Genomic DNA, 16,953 nt, shown 5'->3' with positions numbered 1-16,953 from the left:
TATTTAAGAATTATGTCTATAGTGGAGAAAGAATTTTATGATTTTAAGGACTTATTGATAAGATTCTTTATTTGTGGCCAATATTTCAGCCATACAGTATTTATGTATGTTTGTAGTGTGACTCAAAATATTTTCTAATAGTAAATGAGTTTCCTATAATTAAAGTAATTTAATAATTTGTTGGCCCATATTCTTTATTCTTTATTGATAGCCATGTGCATTGTTATTGGAAATATGAAAGATAGGTTTTGTAAATGAATATTTTTTTTGTTTAATGTGTTTTTAGTACAACTCCGATAAATAATTTTTTAATTTTTTTGCTTTGTTATATTTATTTGCAAGTAATAATAAAATACGTCAGAAGAAACGAGTAAAAATAAGTTAAAATTAGACATTATCTTATATTTTTTATTGATGGTTTAGATATTTTTTTACTAGTTTGATGGAGAATTATTTATTTTTTCAAATATAACTAGAAGAAAATATGTATAGGAATCATATGACAAAATTGATCAAATCAATCATTATATAAAGCTTTCTTGTTTTTATTTTATAATCTTAAAATTTTTATATTTTTTAATCTTATTAATTTATTTTTTGTTGTCCAAAATATCTCCTAACTCGATAGGTCAAAAACTAATCCGTCACGAATCTGAGCTCCATTTAAGAATTTGCCGCTGGCCAATGAATTACTACATACACAAAACGGAATTCGAACCCCAACACTTACTTAATCTCATTTTTTACACCTTAAAAAATTCAATTATCTTCAACATTATAGTATTTTCTTGTTATATATTAAGTTTTTTTAAATTATATTACATAACCATATATTATATTTTTAATTAAAATATATCATTTAAAACATTCGATTATATATATATATATACATATATATATATCATTTTATATTTATTTAATTCTTATTTTTATTTTTAATTTATATTCACTTTTTAAAAATTAATTATTTTTTAATTTATAAAATTATTAAAATAAATATTAAATTTTATTGAACATCTATAAATTAAAAAAGTAAATACTTTATGATTAATAAAAGTATTTTTGTTTACTTTTTATAGATGTTTAATAAAATTTTAATGTTTATTTTAATAATTTTATACAATTAGAAAATTAATTAAATTTAAAAAAAGTACACATAAAATAATAATAAAATTAAATTAAATATAAAATAATATTTAATTAAATATTTTAGATTATATATATTAATTAGGAATATAATATAAGGTTATATAAAATAATTTTAAAAAAATATAATAAGAAACAGTCTAATCTAGTAGTGGTTAAGTTGTTTTCCATGTCTCAATTCTCTTTTTTAAAACTCACATTCAAATATAATTAAAAAATTAAAGAAAAAATCTTATTATTTGACACGATTTAGTTTCTATAAAAAATTATTAGAATATTTATTAAAAAATATTTTATAAGTTACCAAAATAAATCATTTGTATTTTAATTTTACCGGATTACAACTTTTAAAGATTACATACGCAAATATAACTTTAATATTATTATAGAAACCGACAATAACTACAAATTAGGTATAGATGTAAACCGCTAGAGGAGTATAACGGTTTATATTCAAACACGTTAAGGAAAAAATCACAACATTCCTCCAGCGGTTTCTTCACAAAATTCAATTATGCATAAACCGTGATAGGAAAATAGCAGTTTATGCGTGCTTGAGTATAAATACGCCGGAGGAAGTCGCGAATTATTCATCAGTTTGTATCATTTAGCAAAAGTTTAGAGAGAAGTTAAACTTTGTTTTAGAGAGAAAGAGAAAAAAAATTGTGGATTGAGAGGGAAAGGTTCTTAAGGTTATTGGACATTTGGAATTATTTAAGCGCAGGATCATGGCGGACGAATACACCTTGTACTGACTTAATGGCGCTGCGCATGTTGCCTGAAGCATTAACGAAGAGGTAAGTTTGTTTTCTTTTATGTATTGAATTTTATATAACATAAAATGTAGTATTAGGGTGCAATAGTTAGAATAAAGAATTTAAGATTTGTAGTTTAGAATTTCAAAGTTAAGACTTAAAATTTAAAGGTAAGATTAAATGTTTAAGTAGAATGGTTATCCGTTTGTAATTGAAATTTAGGGTTCAAATTTTAAATATAGTATTTAAGTCTTGTAGGGTTATTTTTTAAATATCGTATCTGAAAATTAAGATTTAAAACTTTAGCTATTAAATATTAAATTTTAAATTTTAAAATTTAAAATTATAAGTTTTGCAATTTACTATTTAAAATTTAAGACTTAAATTTTAGAAATAGAACCTAACAATAGTATTTTATTATTTTAAAAATTAAAATGATAAGTTTTGTAGTTTAATATTTAAATTTTAGACTTAAATTATATAAATAAAATCTAATGGTTGTATTTTATTATTTTAAATCTAAGATTTAAGTCTTAAATTTAAGTCTTACTGTTTTAAATTTTATAATGCAGGACTTATTATGAATTTAAAAATCGAACATTTTTCACTTATTCTAAAATATATCTAGATATGTTTTAAAATTTTATGTAAAAGTTCAACATTTTTATTTCTCTATTTTAATAAAATTTGGTTGAAAAATAATGTTAACTTAACGATATCTGAAATGTTAGTTAAGATTGGATAGATAGGACACTTGTACTTTTTATTTCCGATTATAATTTATGGTTTAAATTTGTAAGTGTTGGAATTTCATTTGGTGTGGTTATTTTTCTCACATACTGCAGCCAAGTAGGTGTATGTATAGTATTCAGAGGCAACCAAATATGCCTTTGCATGATAAGATTATACCTATTTGGAGAGGGTTAGTTTGTACCACCTAGCTAGGATCAACCTGCGGTGATTCTGGATGAATGAACCATTGGTTAATGCGTTCATTGAGAGGTGGTGTCCTGAGACGCACACCTTTCATATACCATTCGAGGAGTGCACCATCACACTGTAGGATGTGGCATACCAGCTGGGGTTGCCCATCGATGGTAAGGCTGTATCTGGGTGCCTCACAGATTTTGATAAGCTGATGGATGATGGCAGGCCGGTTTAGGAGTGATTTCGGAAGTTGTTTGGCGAGCTTTCACCACCGGATAAGGTAAAGTAGTTTACAGTCCACTTCACATGGTTCCATGAGAGATTCAAGGTGCTGCCAGCCGATACGACTGAGGATACCATACGCATATATGCACATGCGCACATTATGATGCTACTATCCACTTAGTTGTTTGCTGACAAGAGTAGAAATTGGGTTCATATACGGTGGTTGCCCTTTGTGGCGAGGCTTGACGAGATGTGCACTTATAGTTGGGGTTCGAGTGCGTTGGCATGGCTATATTGATGCATGTGTCAGGTGGCCAACAGAAATGTGACAAATTTGGCAGGCCCCCTCTGGCTACTATAGTTTTGGATTTTTTGGCAGTTTCCTACTCTAAGGCCGCATGGATTCGACTACTCTTCTTTTCTGTTGGCTTCTAGGCAGGGACGGACCCATGCACAACAAGGAGGGGGCAATTGCCCCCATGGTGTTTTTAATTTTTGTTTTAAAAAATATAATTATATATAATATGTCCACATTTCAAATTTTAAATGACCCTACTACAAATAAAATAAATTTAATTAGCTAAAGTTTTAAGTTTACTTTTTTATTTTTCTATCATTTTGACTATTATTTAACCTAATCAAATTTAATTATTATACCGTCACTCTTTTATTCTCTTAAACCCTCTTCTTATTTTTATATTTTTAACTTTCTTTATCTATTTCTTGCCTAATGGTCATCTTCTCTTCATCAAAAAGTAAATTTTAAATTCTCCAATTTTTTTATATAGCTCTTCATGACTCTATGTATCTTTTAATTTCATTGTTTCTCTTTTTGATATTTTCAATTGTAATTTTTAATTCAAACAATTATAGTTTAGGTATTAATCTAATATTTTTTTGTGACTTTATATATTTTATTTTATTCTCAATTTATTCATCTTTATTACTTATTTTTTATCTTTTGTTCTATTATATGTACCTATATTGCATATAAAATTTTAAAATGAACTGATTAATTTACTAATTTAAAATATATTTTTTATTTTTAAAAATAATAATAAAAAATATTTGAATTACAATATATAATTAAACAGATGCATAGAATCTTTTATCTAACATTATATTAAAATTAAATTAAAAAATATATAACAAATTTAATTATTTTTATATAAACATATTTTTCATATAAAGATTTAATTTTTCTAGTATTTATATATAATTCTAATTTCAAATTATAAATACTAATGTATTATTAGGCGCTAATGTGCCAGTTAGTTCAGTCTTTTATTATTAAATATGTATAAAAAATTAGTTAGGATAATAAGTTATCTATAATTTAATTAAAATATTTTAATTTTAAGTTTTAGAAATAAAAAATATTTTTTTATAAATTATATATAATAAATAGTATTTTAAGAATAAAAGTGTTCACTAACTCTTTTTAATTTTTATATCTCCATATAATTAATAATATTTAACAAAATTTATTTAGTATATATATTTTTGCCCCCACTCCTAAAATTTTCTGGATCCGTCACTGCTTCTAGGTATCGATAAATGCACTTAGACTTTCATTATTAGTTTCTAGTTATTAACTATTGAGTTGCCAGATTATATATTCATATAATGTTGTTATCGTCCAGGTGAGCCACTTATTTATTGACATCCGACCACAAGGAGGAAAGAATTATCCAGTGTCGCCTTGCATTAGACCGCTTGGTGGTCAAGATGTAAGTTGTTTGTATTTGTTTCCAAGTTTTATTACTCATTCGCCAACATGTTTAATATATACTGTACTAATGGAAGATTTTATAATCATTTGCAAATTGTGTGGGAGCCTTATGCTGTGCTGGACGTGCTTGTCGTTGTTAATCCAAAGATTCAGTTGAGAAGCACAATCGGTTATGACGGGGTTGACTAGCCTGATATATTTTACCGTGATTGAATAGCACCAAGTGAACAGGGTATTCCCATAGCTTGTTGGCCTTCAACATATGCCTGAACCAGCCTTAAACATAAACTGGTTTCATGACAAGGATGGTAAGGATGAAAATAGGTGGTTTTCGAGTTATTTTCAGGTACTTATGAGTATGTTATTTATGTTTAGGGTTGTGAAATTATACTGTTTTACTTACGAGTATGTTATTTATGTTTAGTTTCATGAATGTTGATTTTATTATATGTATGACTTTGTCGGCTTGCTTCTTCAGATTTTCACTATTTCATGTTTGAATGGCACATCATACATTGAATGACAAATATAATGAAATTAGTCAAGATTGGATCCTCAAAAAAATCACAAACATAATAAAATTAACTTTACTAATAAAAAATGACAAATATAATGACATTAACTTTACTCAAGAGAATCACAACTATATAGAAAAAAACAAAACATAAAGATAAAATAATAACAACTTGATCACAAGGACAACATGAACAAAATAAACACATATGATGATGCTGTTTAGTAAGCTTGTTGGAAGGATGCCACTAATGCTAATGTTAATATTCTTGATTCTTGAAAATAACAAAACTTGAACTATTACTAAGATGCCTCCAAGAAAGAATGCCATTGGTTCGAAATGGGTGTTCAATATCAAATTCCATGTGGATAGTTCTGTGAAAAGGCAAAAGGCCAGATTAGTGGCAAAGTGGTACAATTAGACTATCGTCTTTGACTATTTTGACATGTTTAGCCCCGTGATTTGCATGACCACCTTGAGAGTTCTTCTCTTCATTGCTGTGTCTTAGAGGTGGTTCTAGAAACAATTAGATGTCAACATTGTATTTTTACATAGTGATTTGTTTGAAAAGGTTTACATGAAGGTGTCTTAAGAATTGTAAGCTCCCGCTGGTTCGATTTGCAAGCCCAACAAGTCTCTTTATAGACTCAAGCAGGCAAGTCGACAACAAAACACCAAATTTGTCTTTGTCCTATCTAAATCTGGTTATGTGCAGTCTAAATCAGATTATTCTTTTGTCATGGCAGGAAATGATGCAAATAAAATCACCTACATCAAGAAGATATTAGATGATAGATTTAGCATAAAGGATTTGGACAAACTTAAATATTTCTTGGATATGGAGGTGGCTTATAGAGTTACAGTACGAAAGGGTTAGCCTTATACCAAAAGAAAAATACTACTAACATGATTGAGAAATTTGGCCTAATTGATGCAAAGTCGGTGTCAACACCAATAGATTATTTAATCCAATTGTAATACCTCACAAGTACTATATCTTTTACAGTAAAAAATTTAAGCTAATATTCAGAGTCCTCAATCATTAACCATCTCAAAGTAGTCTTGAAAATCTTGAAATATTTAAAGAAAGCTCCTAGCATCAACCTCTTTTTTTCTCTGGACAGCAACTACACTCTCACCAGGTTTGCTAATGTTGACTGGACAACCTGTTCAGACACACAAAGATCAGTTTCAGGGTATTGTTTCTTTTTAGGGACAACTCTCATTTCATAGAAGAGTAGCAAATAACAGACAGTGTAGCATTCGACTGTTGAAGGTTCTTGGTCTTGAACACTTGAAGCCTTTCATCTTATATAGTGATAGTCAATCTGCATTTCATATGGCAATCAATTCAGTTTTGCACAAACGCACCAAACATATACAGGTTGATTGCCACATTGTATGGGATAAAGCCAATAAAGAGATTCTCAGATTGTTACCTATTACTTCTGCTAATTGAACAACATATTTGCTTAGCAAGACACTGGCTCCAGGACCCTTCTTTTTCTGCTATTCCAAACTAGGGTTGCTAGACATCCACACCTCTAGTTTGAGGAAGAATGTTAGTTGATATAGAATTTATTTATAATAGTCATTAGTCTTTAATCTTAGTTAGTTAGTTGTTATATCATGGTTAGAAATATATTGAAACTATAATTAGAAAATAGTTTAGAACTAATCATAGTTAATTAATTTTACAAATAGTCTCTATATAGTAATACTCATTTTTGTGATCATTCATTCTAATTTCAGCAAGCAAGTCTTTTTAAGTCATTTTTCTTTGTCTGCTTCTTTTTTTTCACTGTTCATCATATTCTCCAACCTTCCATAATTCACAAACTTTTTACAATAAATATAAATATAGAGATTGAAATTTTAAAAAAAATATTAAAATATTCTTATTAATTAAAGAAAATAAAAACATAGGCATAATAAGATATTTAAACCATTGATGAAAAAACTAAAATTATTGATGTAAAGATTGAAATTTTTTAGGTATAATAAGACATAATAAACTCACGCACAATCAATCATGTACACACAACAATCAAGTGATTTCAAACTCAGCTCGTAAAGTTAAGATTCTAGATTATTAAATAAGATTGCAAAATCGGATTTAACTAATTAAATAAACTTGAAAGAAACTAAATTTTTTTTCCGCAACATTAAAGAAAAGAAAAAAAAAGAAATAAAATCTATAAAGACACAAAAAAAGGAAGAGAATCGTCGGTATAGAAAGACAAAGATTAGGACATAAACTACCCACATAATCACCAAAATTTTAGTTTCAGTTTATAACTACTAATAAACTCAGTATTGAATCTCAATATCCTAATTCAAATTCCATTATCTCAAAATAAATCTTACCTAAGTGTCTTAGAACAAGGGAATAAATTGTCTCTCTGAAACGTTCAAGTATTTTTCGGCAATTGTATCTCATTTTCACACGACAACTTAATCATTTATTATTTATTATTGAACGTAGGACATGAAACATGCATCTCGGCTCAACAAGCTTAGTATAGTATATATATAGTAGCTTATGCCATTGCCCATTATTTTAGCAAAGATACAAGAGGGCACATCATAATAATATTATTATATAGCTCCAATTATCCAGCTTCAAATTCACCATTACTTTGATGTGAATTATTCATCACTTTTTCAACAGGTGAGCTTCAATCTGTTTGCTCATATCAACAACCAACTGCATCAAAGTGTGAGGATCAGAAGTGTTTTCATTGATCTTCTCATATTCCATGGTCCAACGCACCATGCTTCCTCCCTTTTCCTTGGGAACAGCATGAAGCAAGAACTTGAAGCTCTTGTAGTGGTGCTTCACCAGGTCTCCTTCCAACACTCTAAAGCTCATTTTATTGTTTTCTTTGTCAATGTCTTCAATAATCTCCTTAGAAACACAAGCCTTGCCATCTAATCTTGTCAAAATCAGAAACCGTTTAGATTTTACGGATCAAAGGAAATAAAATTGTCATCACAAAATTGTGAAAGTCGCAATGCAACCACACTTCAGTTAGAGATATGATGCTCTATCTCTTTCTGATGCATGCTGCTTCCAGCACTAATTGATGAACCAATCAATTATACCAGAATCTATCCCTGTTTTTAAAGGTCAAAGAATTTCAATTAATTTTCACAAAATCACTTCTCCGAAACTTAAAGTTTGGATTTATGTGATTTTTGTAAGTGTTTACTCTTGTGGCTAAAAGTTTAGTGTCTAATTATAAAAAAAAAAGTTAAATAATTAATATTTAATTTAAAAGTATAAGAATTAATAAATTTTGAATACTTAAAATTTGATATAAAAAGTAAGTTTGATAAAAATTCAGTGTCAACTGATGGGCACCATAAAATGGGAAAATGAACAATGTTATATGACGAATAAATATTATTTTTTATAAGTATTTAGCTAGTAATAATTTGTACTTATATTTATAAGAATTTTGCACAAAAAAAATATATAATTTACATATATATTTATCAAAATTTTCACATATGAATTAATAACATCTATATTCTTTAGATTTTGTATACATGAGTTAATATAATTTATTTATTAAAGACAATTTAATATTTATACTAGTCAAATGATAACCAAAAATATTAAAAATTACTAACGCAAAAGATTTCTCATATAAAAACTTAAGCTTTCAGATCTTGTATCGATATCTAAGATTAAACAAAAGTTATTTGTATGCATAGTGAATCTTGACCGTTACTTTGTGAGGGGAAGGGGTTTGGAGTAGTGAAGATAATTAAAATATAAACCAAGAAGAATTGACTTTGTAACAAGTTAAAGTCCACTTGACATTACCATGAACATAGTTCCATGAAATGATGGATCTCTCAGTGCCCCATCTACCTTCATGAATTACAACACTCTGGATAATATCAGGGCAAGCCTTGGCAACTTGGTGTGTCTTGTTGCAGAAAACATCATAGAATTCCTTAGCATCTGCCTTAATAGGAAATTCTGTTTCTATCTTCTGGACTTGAGATGTTGTCATGTTAAGCAATTAACTCAATTTCCACACTTCTCACCGTAATATATGCATGCCTATTTATATACACACACATCAATTTTCCAACTTCTCATATAAACTATTTAAGAACTATACATTGGGATTTATTTCACTGTTATGAGATGCCAAATTGATTATTATAGGCACATATTCTCCAATAACTTATATATCACCTTGAGAATTGAGATGCTTCAATATATATGCATGCACCAGCACCATTGCTTTCTAATTTCTGTACTTTATAAGATGCCATTTTTCTTCACACTATACGAAAAGCTGATGTCGATTTTGAAGAGAAATTTAAAAGGTATTTAGTTAACATGTTTAAAAATTTAGTGTCTAATTGTAAAAAATGTTAAAAAATTAATAATTTTGTTAAAAATATAAAAAGTAATAAATTTTAAATATTTAAAATTTGTTATTAGAAATAAATTTTCAACAAAAATTCAGCACCTAGGCGATAGATACTATATAATTGGCCAATTTAAAATTATTATTGCTCAAAATTTGGTAGGACTTTGAGCGTGCATTTGATTGAATGTTTTTTTACCCAAGTTACATTAATTTTTGTACATTATAATATGATATTATTATCAAGTTAATCAGTTTTTTTTTTTCATCTTTAGAAAGGAGTCAAAGGACTATCTCATTAAAAGAGAAAAGAATGTAAAACGATTTACCTCGATTTTATTGTTTATTAATAGAAAATGGTAAATTTAGTTATATTTCTTATAAAATTTGGTTATAAATATAAACATGAGACTACTTTATACTATATTCTTATATAAGTGATTGATTGATGGCTATATTTTTTTTATTTATGTAAGTATAATTATTTAAATTCAACCATTTTTAGTAATTGTTTTTGTTTTATATGCGCATACCTAGTTAACTTTATTTTTGGAATAAATAGTTATTTCTAATTACAAAAGATTCAGATGCATATAAAACATATTTTGTTCAATAAAAATGATTTATCTTTAAACTTTTGTTGATAATTTTGTAAATATCCTCATCTTTTATTTTCCATCATCTTCAACTCCAATTTCTAATTTTAACAATATAACTGTTGGTCCATTCTCCTCTATCTCTACTCTCCACCTTTCTTCGCCACCATAACCCCTTCCACCACCACTATTCCCTCCAACCCCTTCACCCTCTCTTTTTCTTCGACCATCACTAACTCCAACACCATTCTTATCGCATCTATAACTCAAGTGTTGCTTGTAAAATAGATAATAAAACAGTAAATCTCCACATATTCAAATAATTTTCAAACAATCTTAGCAGTAATATCTGAACAATGCAGTAGAAACTAAGTACTAAACACTGGGTTGATAAATCAATTAATCAGTCCAAACAATTTTCAATTCAAACTGAAGAATAGCATGAAAGCATGATCAATTATCCGGCAAGCAAAACAAATCGTAGGTTTCAACAAGAGTTCATAAACTAAAGAGTAGAAAAATAGAGAAATTAACAAGAAAGACTAGGCAATTTAAGATACTAGAACAAGAAAATATAAACATAACTAAACTAAAACAAGATCAAAATCTAAAATTAGAAAGAAAACTAAGCTAAAATTCTAGAATTCTAGATAGAAGTTGGAGCCTTTTTATCTAAAATCACCTAAAACATGATAAAAAAAATCTAAACTATGACTCCTTGCTTCATTTCCCTTCAATCATTGGTTCAATAGGATCAAAAATGAGTTAGATTGGGTCCAAAATAGGCTAGAAATCGCGAATCACGTGCACACTTAAATGAGGCATGCGCTCAGACTCGTGCGTACGCACACATTGTGTGTATATGCATACTCAACTCAATGTTCACTATAGACATATGCATGTCATTTTCTAGATGTTAGCTTTCTAATGGCACTGAAACCGCATCATTTGGACCTCTATAGCTCAAGTTATGATCAATTTAGTACAAAGAAGTCATGACTGACAGCTTTACAAATTCTTCATTTCTTTATGAATTCTTCCACTTTGCATATTTTTTTCTCCATTTCTTCAAGTCGTTCTTGTCTTCAAACCTTAAATCACTCAAACAAACATATCAAGGTATCAAATGGCAATAAAATGAATTAAAAATTGGCAAGTTTAAGTATAAAAAACATGTTTTTCACAATTAAACACAATTAAAAAAAAATTCACAAAACATACTATTTCAATGAATAAGTGCAAATTTATGTAATAAAATTTATTCATTTCAAACAAAAAATTATTATCAAATATAAATTTATTACTGGGCCAAGGCCCTTCTTTTCCTGCTATTCCAAACTAGGGTTGCTAGACATCCATACCTCTAGTTTGAGGAAGAATGTTATTAGTTGATATAGAATTTATTTATAATAGTCATTAGCCTTTAATCTTAGTTAGTTGTTATATCATGGTTAGAAATTTGTTGAAACTATAATTAGAAAATAGTTTAGAAATAATCATAGTTAGTTAGTTTTACAAATAATCTCTATATAGTAATACTCATTTTTGTGATCATTCATTTTAACTTCAGCAAGCAAATCTTTTTATCTCACTTTTTTTTGTTTGTCTCTTTTTTTTTCACTGTTTATCATATTCTCCAACCTTCCATAATTCACAAATTTTTTACCATAAATATAGAGATGGAAACAAAAAATTATTAAAATATTTTTATTAAGTAAAAATAAAAACAAAAGCATAATAAGACATTTAAACCATTGATGAAAAATTAAAATCATTGATGTAAAAATTGAAATTTTTTAGTATATATATATATAGTCTTTATTGGAGGAAAATTAATAGATCTCATTTATTAAATTATATATATAAATGGTATATATAGAAATATGACCATTGAAGTGACTTACTTTGAAAATTTATAATGGTTATAGTTACCGTATATTTATCAATAGGATATTCTTATGATGAACTTAATATTAGAATTTTCTTTTGACCTGTGACTATAATTGTAATTGACAATGTATTTATTATATTTTGATTCCGGACACGTAATACCCTACGGTACTAGTTGAATGGACATTGGGTATGATTTAAATACTTGTAGAATTAATGATTAGTCCAAAATAGTATTTATAGTTTTAATCTCATTTATCCAAATCGAAAGTAATAATGACTTATTTAATTCAATATTTATGACATTAAATGAGATCACAGTTATATAAGTTATTTAATGTGAAATTACTTAATTTGCGATTATAATTAATATATGTATTGTCCATAAATATATTAAGAAATAATAATTTCCTAAAAATCTTCTCCTTGGGCTATACATATATATTTTTCTGAGATAATTACATCTTATAAATTGTATGCGCACATATTTTCCTGATTACTTTAATAATCTGGTCTGTCTCATATATTAGTTATGAAATTATCGCAGCTTTTATCACATTAATGTCGCAACGAAACCACGATGATCGCCATACTAAAATATTCAACTATATAGATCAAATATGAATGAGAAAATTCAGAAATTACATACAAAAATAATCTCATGCATGCCTATTTCCAACTGGTCTAACTTGAATAAAAATTCTATTTTATTCGGTGATAGACTCAAATGAAACTACAACAGCAACGCTCATGCTCAAAGCAATGGCGACTAAGTGATAAGTTTGTGGAAGAAGAAGAGAAGAACTTAACAGACTCACAATGAGAGAGAAAGAGAGAAGGGAGGGGGAGGAATTTACCTAGAGAAAAGGGACTCGGTAGGAGAAAGGTGGCGATGGGCTCAGCAGTACATGAGCTGTGAAGGAAGATGGGAGCTGTGAAGGGGGTAGGCGGCGATGGACTCAGCAACGACAATGACGAAAGCTATGAGATTTTTTGTGAAGAAGCCGAAAAGAAGAAGACTCTAGGTGAGGATGATTGAGTTTTTCTTGCATGGATATAGAGTATGGACTAAGACTGTGAATTACTGAATTTGTGATGTGAGGCAAATCCTAATACCTAAAAAGTGTTTATATGTATATATCTAGGACGGGTACACCCTAAACCTGACCATGTCCTGTCCTGAGCAAAATCTGTCCCGATTCGGATCAAGTTATTATCCTCTCCAACTGGATATGGACGGGTCGGGTACCCACATATTCGGGTACTCCTGCCAAGTCTAACCACATATTGATGCTTCGTTTATTAAGAGTTTACCGCTAGCCAATGAATTGCTACACACACAAGGTGAGATTCTAACTCTTAATAATTGTTTAAGCGAACGAGTGAGATGATCACTCAACAAACTCAAATTGATTAAGACAAATACTAATTATTTTTAATATTTTAATATTAAATACTGAGAATTTAATTTTAATTATAACTTTGTAAAATATTTATAATAATAATTACTATACATATTTTATTTAATTTTTTTTAAAAAATTATATAATTTTATATATTATTCTATATAGAGTACGAGAACATACACTAGTTCATTATAATAATGGTAACAAGTTAGAGTTTGACAATCAAACCATACTCTAAAAGTTAGCCAAGAATTAAAAGGATGGAAGAAGTTATATTTTTTGTTCATCTTGAGTTCTTAGTAAAAATATTATTACTTCATACTATTGGGTCGTCAAGGAGTGTTGTTAGACGCCAACCTTGATTAGTAAATTTAGTATGACTAATTTACTACTCGCTTAGTATTGAACTTATGGGGTCACACACTAATGAGTATTCTAATCTTTAGTAAATAATTATTTAATTATTATTTTAATTTGATCAAACAAATAAGTATATTAATTCAAATAGAATATTATTATATTCTTTGCTAGCACCATGAATATAATAATATTATAATTGAGAATATTAAACAATTAATTATTTATTCTATGATGAGTTTTAAATACGGATAAGGTCCTAACTGATTCTGTTTCAAATTAAGTTGTAATTTAGATAAAATCAGTTACCAATCTCATACTATATATAAATGTATATGGTAAAAGAAAAGTACATAACTTTTTTTTCTACCTCCACATACACAAATATTTCAATTCTTAGTGAAGAATTGCTGGTGCAAGGAGTTACAAAAAATTTTTCAATTAAATTCATTGGTCAAGAAGTTGACAATAAGGATCAGTCCTGATGTGGATACATATAGTACCTTTGTACTGTTGAAGGAAAAAGTTTCTTATTTATTAAGGTATTCAGATATTGGCATCTAATTCATCTTATTTCAATAAAATTTTAACCACAAAATAGATCAATATAATTACTTTATTACTTCCGCTACGTGTTATGAACACTTGTAATCCTACAACATGAACTATCAACATAATTACCAAAATTTTAGTTCCAATTCATAACTATTAATAAACACAGTGCTAAATGTTGATGCGTGAGCATCTTATACCCTTTTTCTAGCTGTTTTTATATTGTTTTTAGTTAGATTTTATTAAGTTTTAGTATGTTTTAGTGCAAAGTTCACCTTTAGATGCTACTTTGAGTTTTTGTGGTATTTTTATGACTTTAGGTGAAATTCGGACGAATTTGGCAGAGTCTTGTGCAAAGATAAAGAAAGGATAGCAGATGCTGTCAATCCTGACCTCCTTGCATTCCAACGAGCATAACTTGAGTTACAGAGGTACAATTGACGCGGTCTCAACGGCATTAGAAAGCTAATTTTCAGAGCTTTCCAACAATATATAATAGTATATACTTCTCTTTTGGAATCACTGCCAAATCATACGCTAAACTCCAAGACTGACATTTAGCGCCCAAGAAGGAGCCACTTCCTGCGCTGAACGCCCAAAACTGGCGTTCAACGCCAACCAGGGAGCAAGGGACAGAATGCACTCCTCCCCTATGGGCGTTCAACGCCCAGATTGGCGTTGAACGCCAGGAAGAACCGAAGCAATCACCAAAGTGGTTAAAGTTATGAGCAACTAAACCTCTTGGTTAAAGTTAGGAACTCTGTTTATTTCTATAGATTAAAGTTATTATTTTTCTATTTTAATTAATGTTTGATTCAATTCTAAGGTGTTGTTTTCGTTCTTAATCTTATGCATCTGGGGTGGAACGAGAGTATGACCCTTTATTCTACATGAGTTCTTGTGATTCTCGAGAGAGCTATCTCGATTGGACTACAGCTTGAAAACACTCCTCCTAAACTGCAATTTACTTGGGCTAATTAGATATGTGACATAAAATCCGGTTAGCTTTAGCTAATTGAGGTTTTTGTGGCGCTAAACTAATTTTTTGAACTTCACCCTCCGATCTGAATTGAATGACCACGAGAGTGGCTTTTGATGAAGGTTATAGGAGATTAAATCGCTAAGAGATTATGTTTTAATCACTTATGGTTTGCCATAGAATAAATCACTCATTATTAAAGTAGTTGGTGAGAAATCTTAATCCGAAAAAATAAACATCTCCGAGAACTTAACTGTTTTCTTATCATTGTCTTATTCCGAATCTGTTTATTTGCTTTCTTTATTTGCTATTTCATTGTTTTTGCGTTTACAACAACAACCACCTTTTACTATTTGTCTGACTAAGTCCAGCAAAATAACTATTGCTTGCTCAATTCAACAATTCTCGTGGAATCGACCCTCATTCACCTGAAGTATTACTTGGACGACTCAGTGCACTTGTCGGTAAAATTGTACGAGTTCTAATTTCGCACACCAAACCAAATGTCAATTTCCTAATTCGAATTTTATTATCACAAAACAAATGCTACCTAAATATGTTAGAACAAGTGAATAAATTTTTTCTCTGAAAACGTCCAAGTAATTCTCAGCAATAATATCTCATTTTCACACGACAACTTAATCATTTATTATTTATTATTGAACGTAGGACATGAAACATGTATCTCGGCTCAATAAGCTTAGTATATATAGTAGCTTATACCTTGCCCATTATTTTAGCAAAGATACATGAGGGCACATCATAATAATATTATTATATAGCTCCAATTACCCAGCTTTAAATTCACCATTAATTTGATGTGAATTATTCATCGCTTTTTCAGCAGCCTTTGGAAATAAGGTGAACTTCAACCTGTTTGCTCACATCAACTACCAACTGCATCATAGTGTGAGGATCAGGAGTGTTTTCATTGATCTTCTCATATTCCATGGTCCAACGCACCATGCATCCTCCCTTTTTCTTGGGAACAGCATGAAGCGGTCTGCTTCCAACACTCTAAAGCTCATTTTATTGTCTTCTTTGTCAATGTCTTCAATAATCTCCTTAGCAACACAAGCCTTGCCATCTAATCTTGTCAAAACCAAAAACCGTTTAGATTTTACGGATCAAAGGAAATAAAAAGTGTCATCACAAAATTGGGTAAGTCACAATGCTAAATGGCCAATAATAATATGCACTTATATTTATAGAAATTTTGCACACAAGAAAGGTATAATTTATATTTATGTTTATTAGAATTTTTATATATAAATTAATACAGTTTAGATTTACAATTTTCAAAATTTACACACATAAATTAGTATAATTTATTTATTAAAGACAATTTAATATTTATATCAATCAAATGATAACAAAAAATATTAAAATTTATTGATCCAAAAATTTCTCATATGAAAATTTAAGCTTCCAGATCTTATATCAATATCTAATACTAAACAAAAAATATTTGTATGCATAGTGA

At 28.6% G+C, this 16,953-nt stretch overlaps 1 protein-coding gene and 1 long non-coding RNA gene across 3 annotated transcripts; one reads left to right on the top strand and one right to left on the bottom strand.

Moving 5' to 3' along the window:
- The first annotated feature begins 1,449 nt into the window (after positions 1-1,449).
- On the top strand, positions 1,450-15,625 carry LOC127741458 (uncharacterized). 2 transcript variants are annotated; one of them, XR_008002608.1, is made up of 3 exons: positions 1,450-1,943; positions 4,697-5,131; positions 14,812-15,625. It is a non-coding gene; the product is annotated as an uncharacterized LOC127741458 (long non-coding RNA). The 2 variants fall into 2 exon arrangements; XR_008002609.1 differs by lacking the exon at positions 1,450-1,943 and adding an exon at positions 4,454-4,600.
- On the bottom strand, positions 7,739-9,389 carry LOC107464662 (MLP-like protein 34). Its single transcript, XM_016083603.3, has 2 exons — positions 9,132-9,389; positions 7,739-8,230 (listed from the first exon to the last, which is right to left on the bottom strand). Exons 1-2 carry the CDS (start codon positions 9,322-9,324, stop codon positions 7,956-7,958), a joined length of 468 nt encoding a protein of 155 aa, XP_015939089.1. The 5' UTR covers positions 9,325-9,389; the 3' UTR covers positions 7,739-7,955.
- Positions 15,626-16,953: the final 1,328 nt, after the last annotated feature.

This window comes from Arachis duranensis, chromosome 9, assembly GCF_000817695.3.
Source record: "Arachis duranensis cultivar V14167 chromosome 9, aradu.V14167.gnm2.J7QH, whole genome shotgun sequence".
Taxonomy (NCBI): domain Eukaryota; kingdom Viridiplantae; phylum Streptophyta; class Magnoliopsida; order Fabales; family Fabaceae; genus Arachis; species Arachis duranensis.
This window is presented reverse-complemented; position numbering and strand designations above follow the sequence as displayed.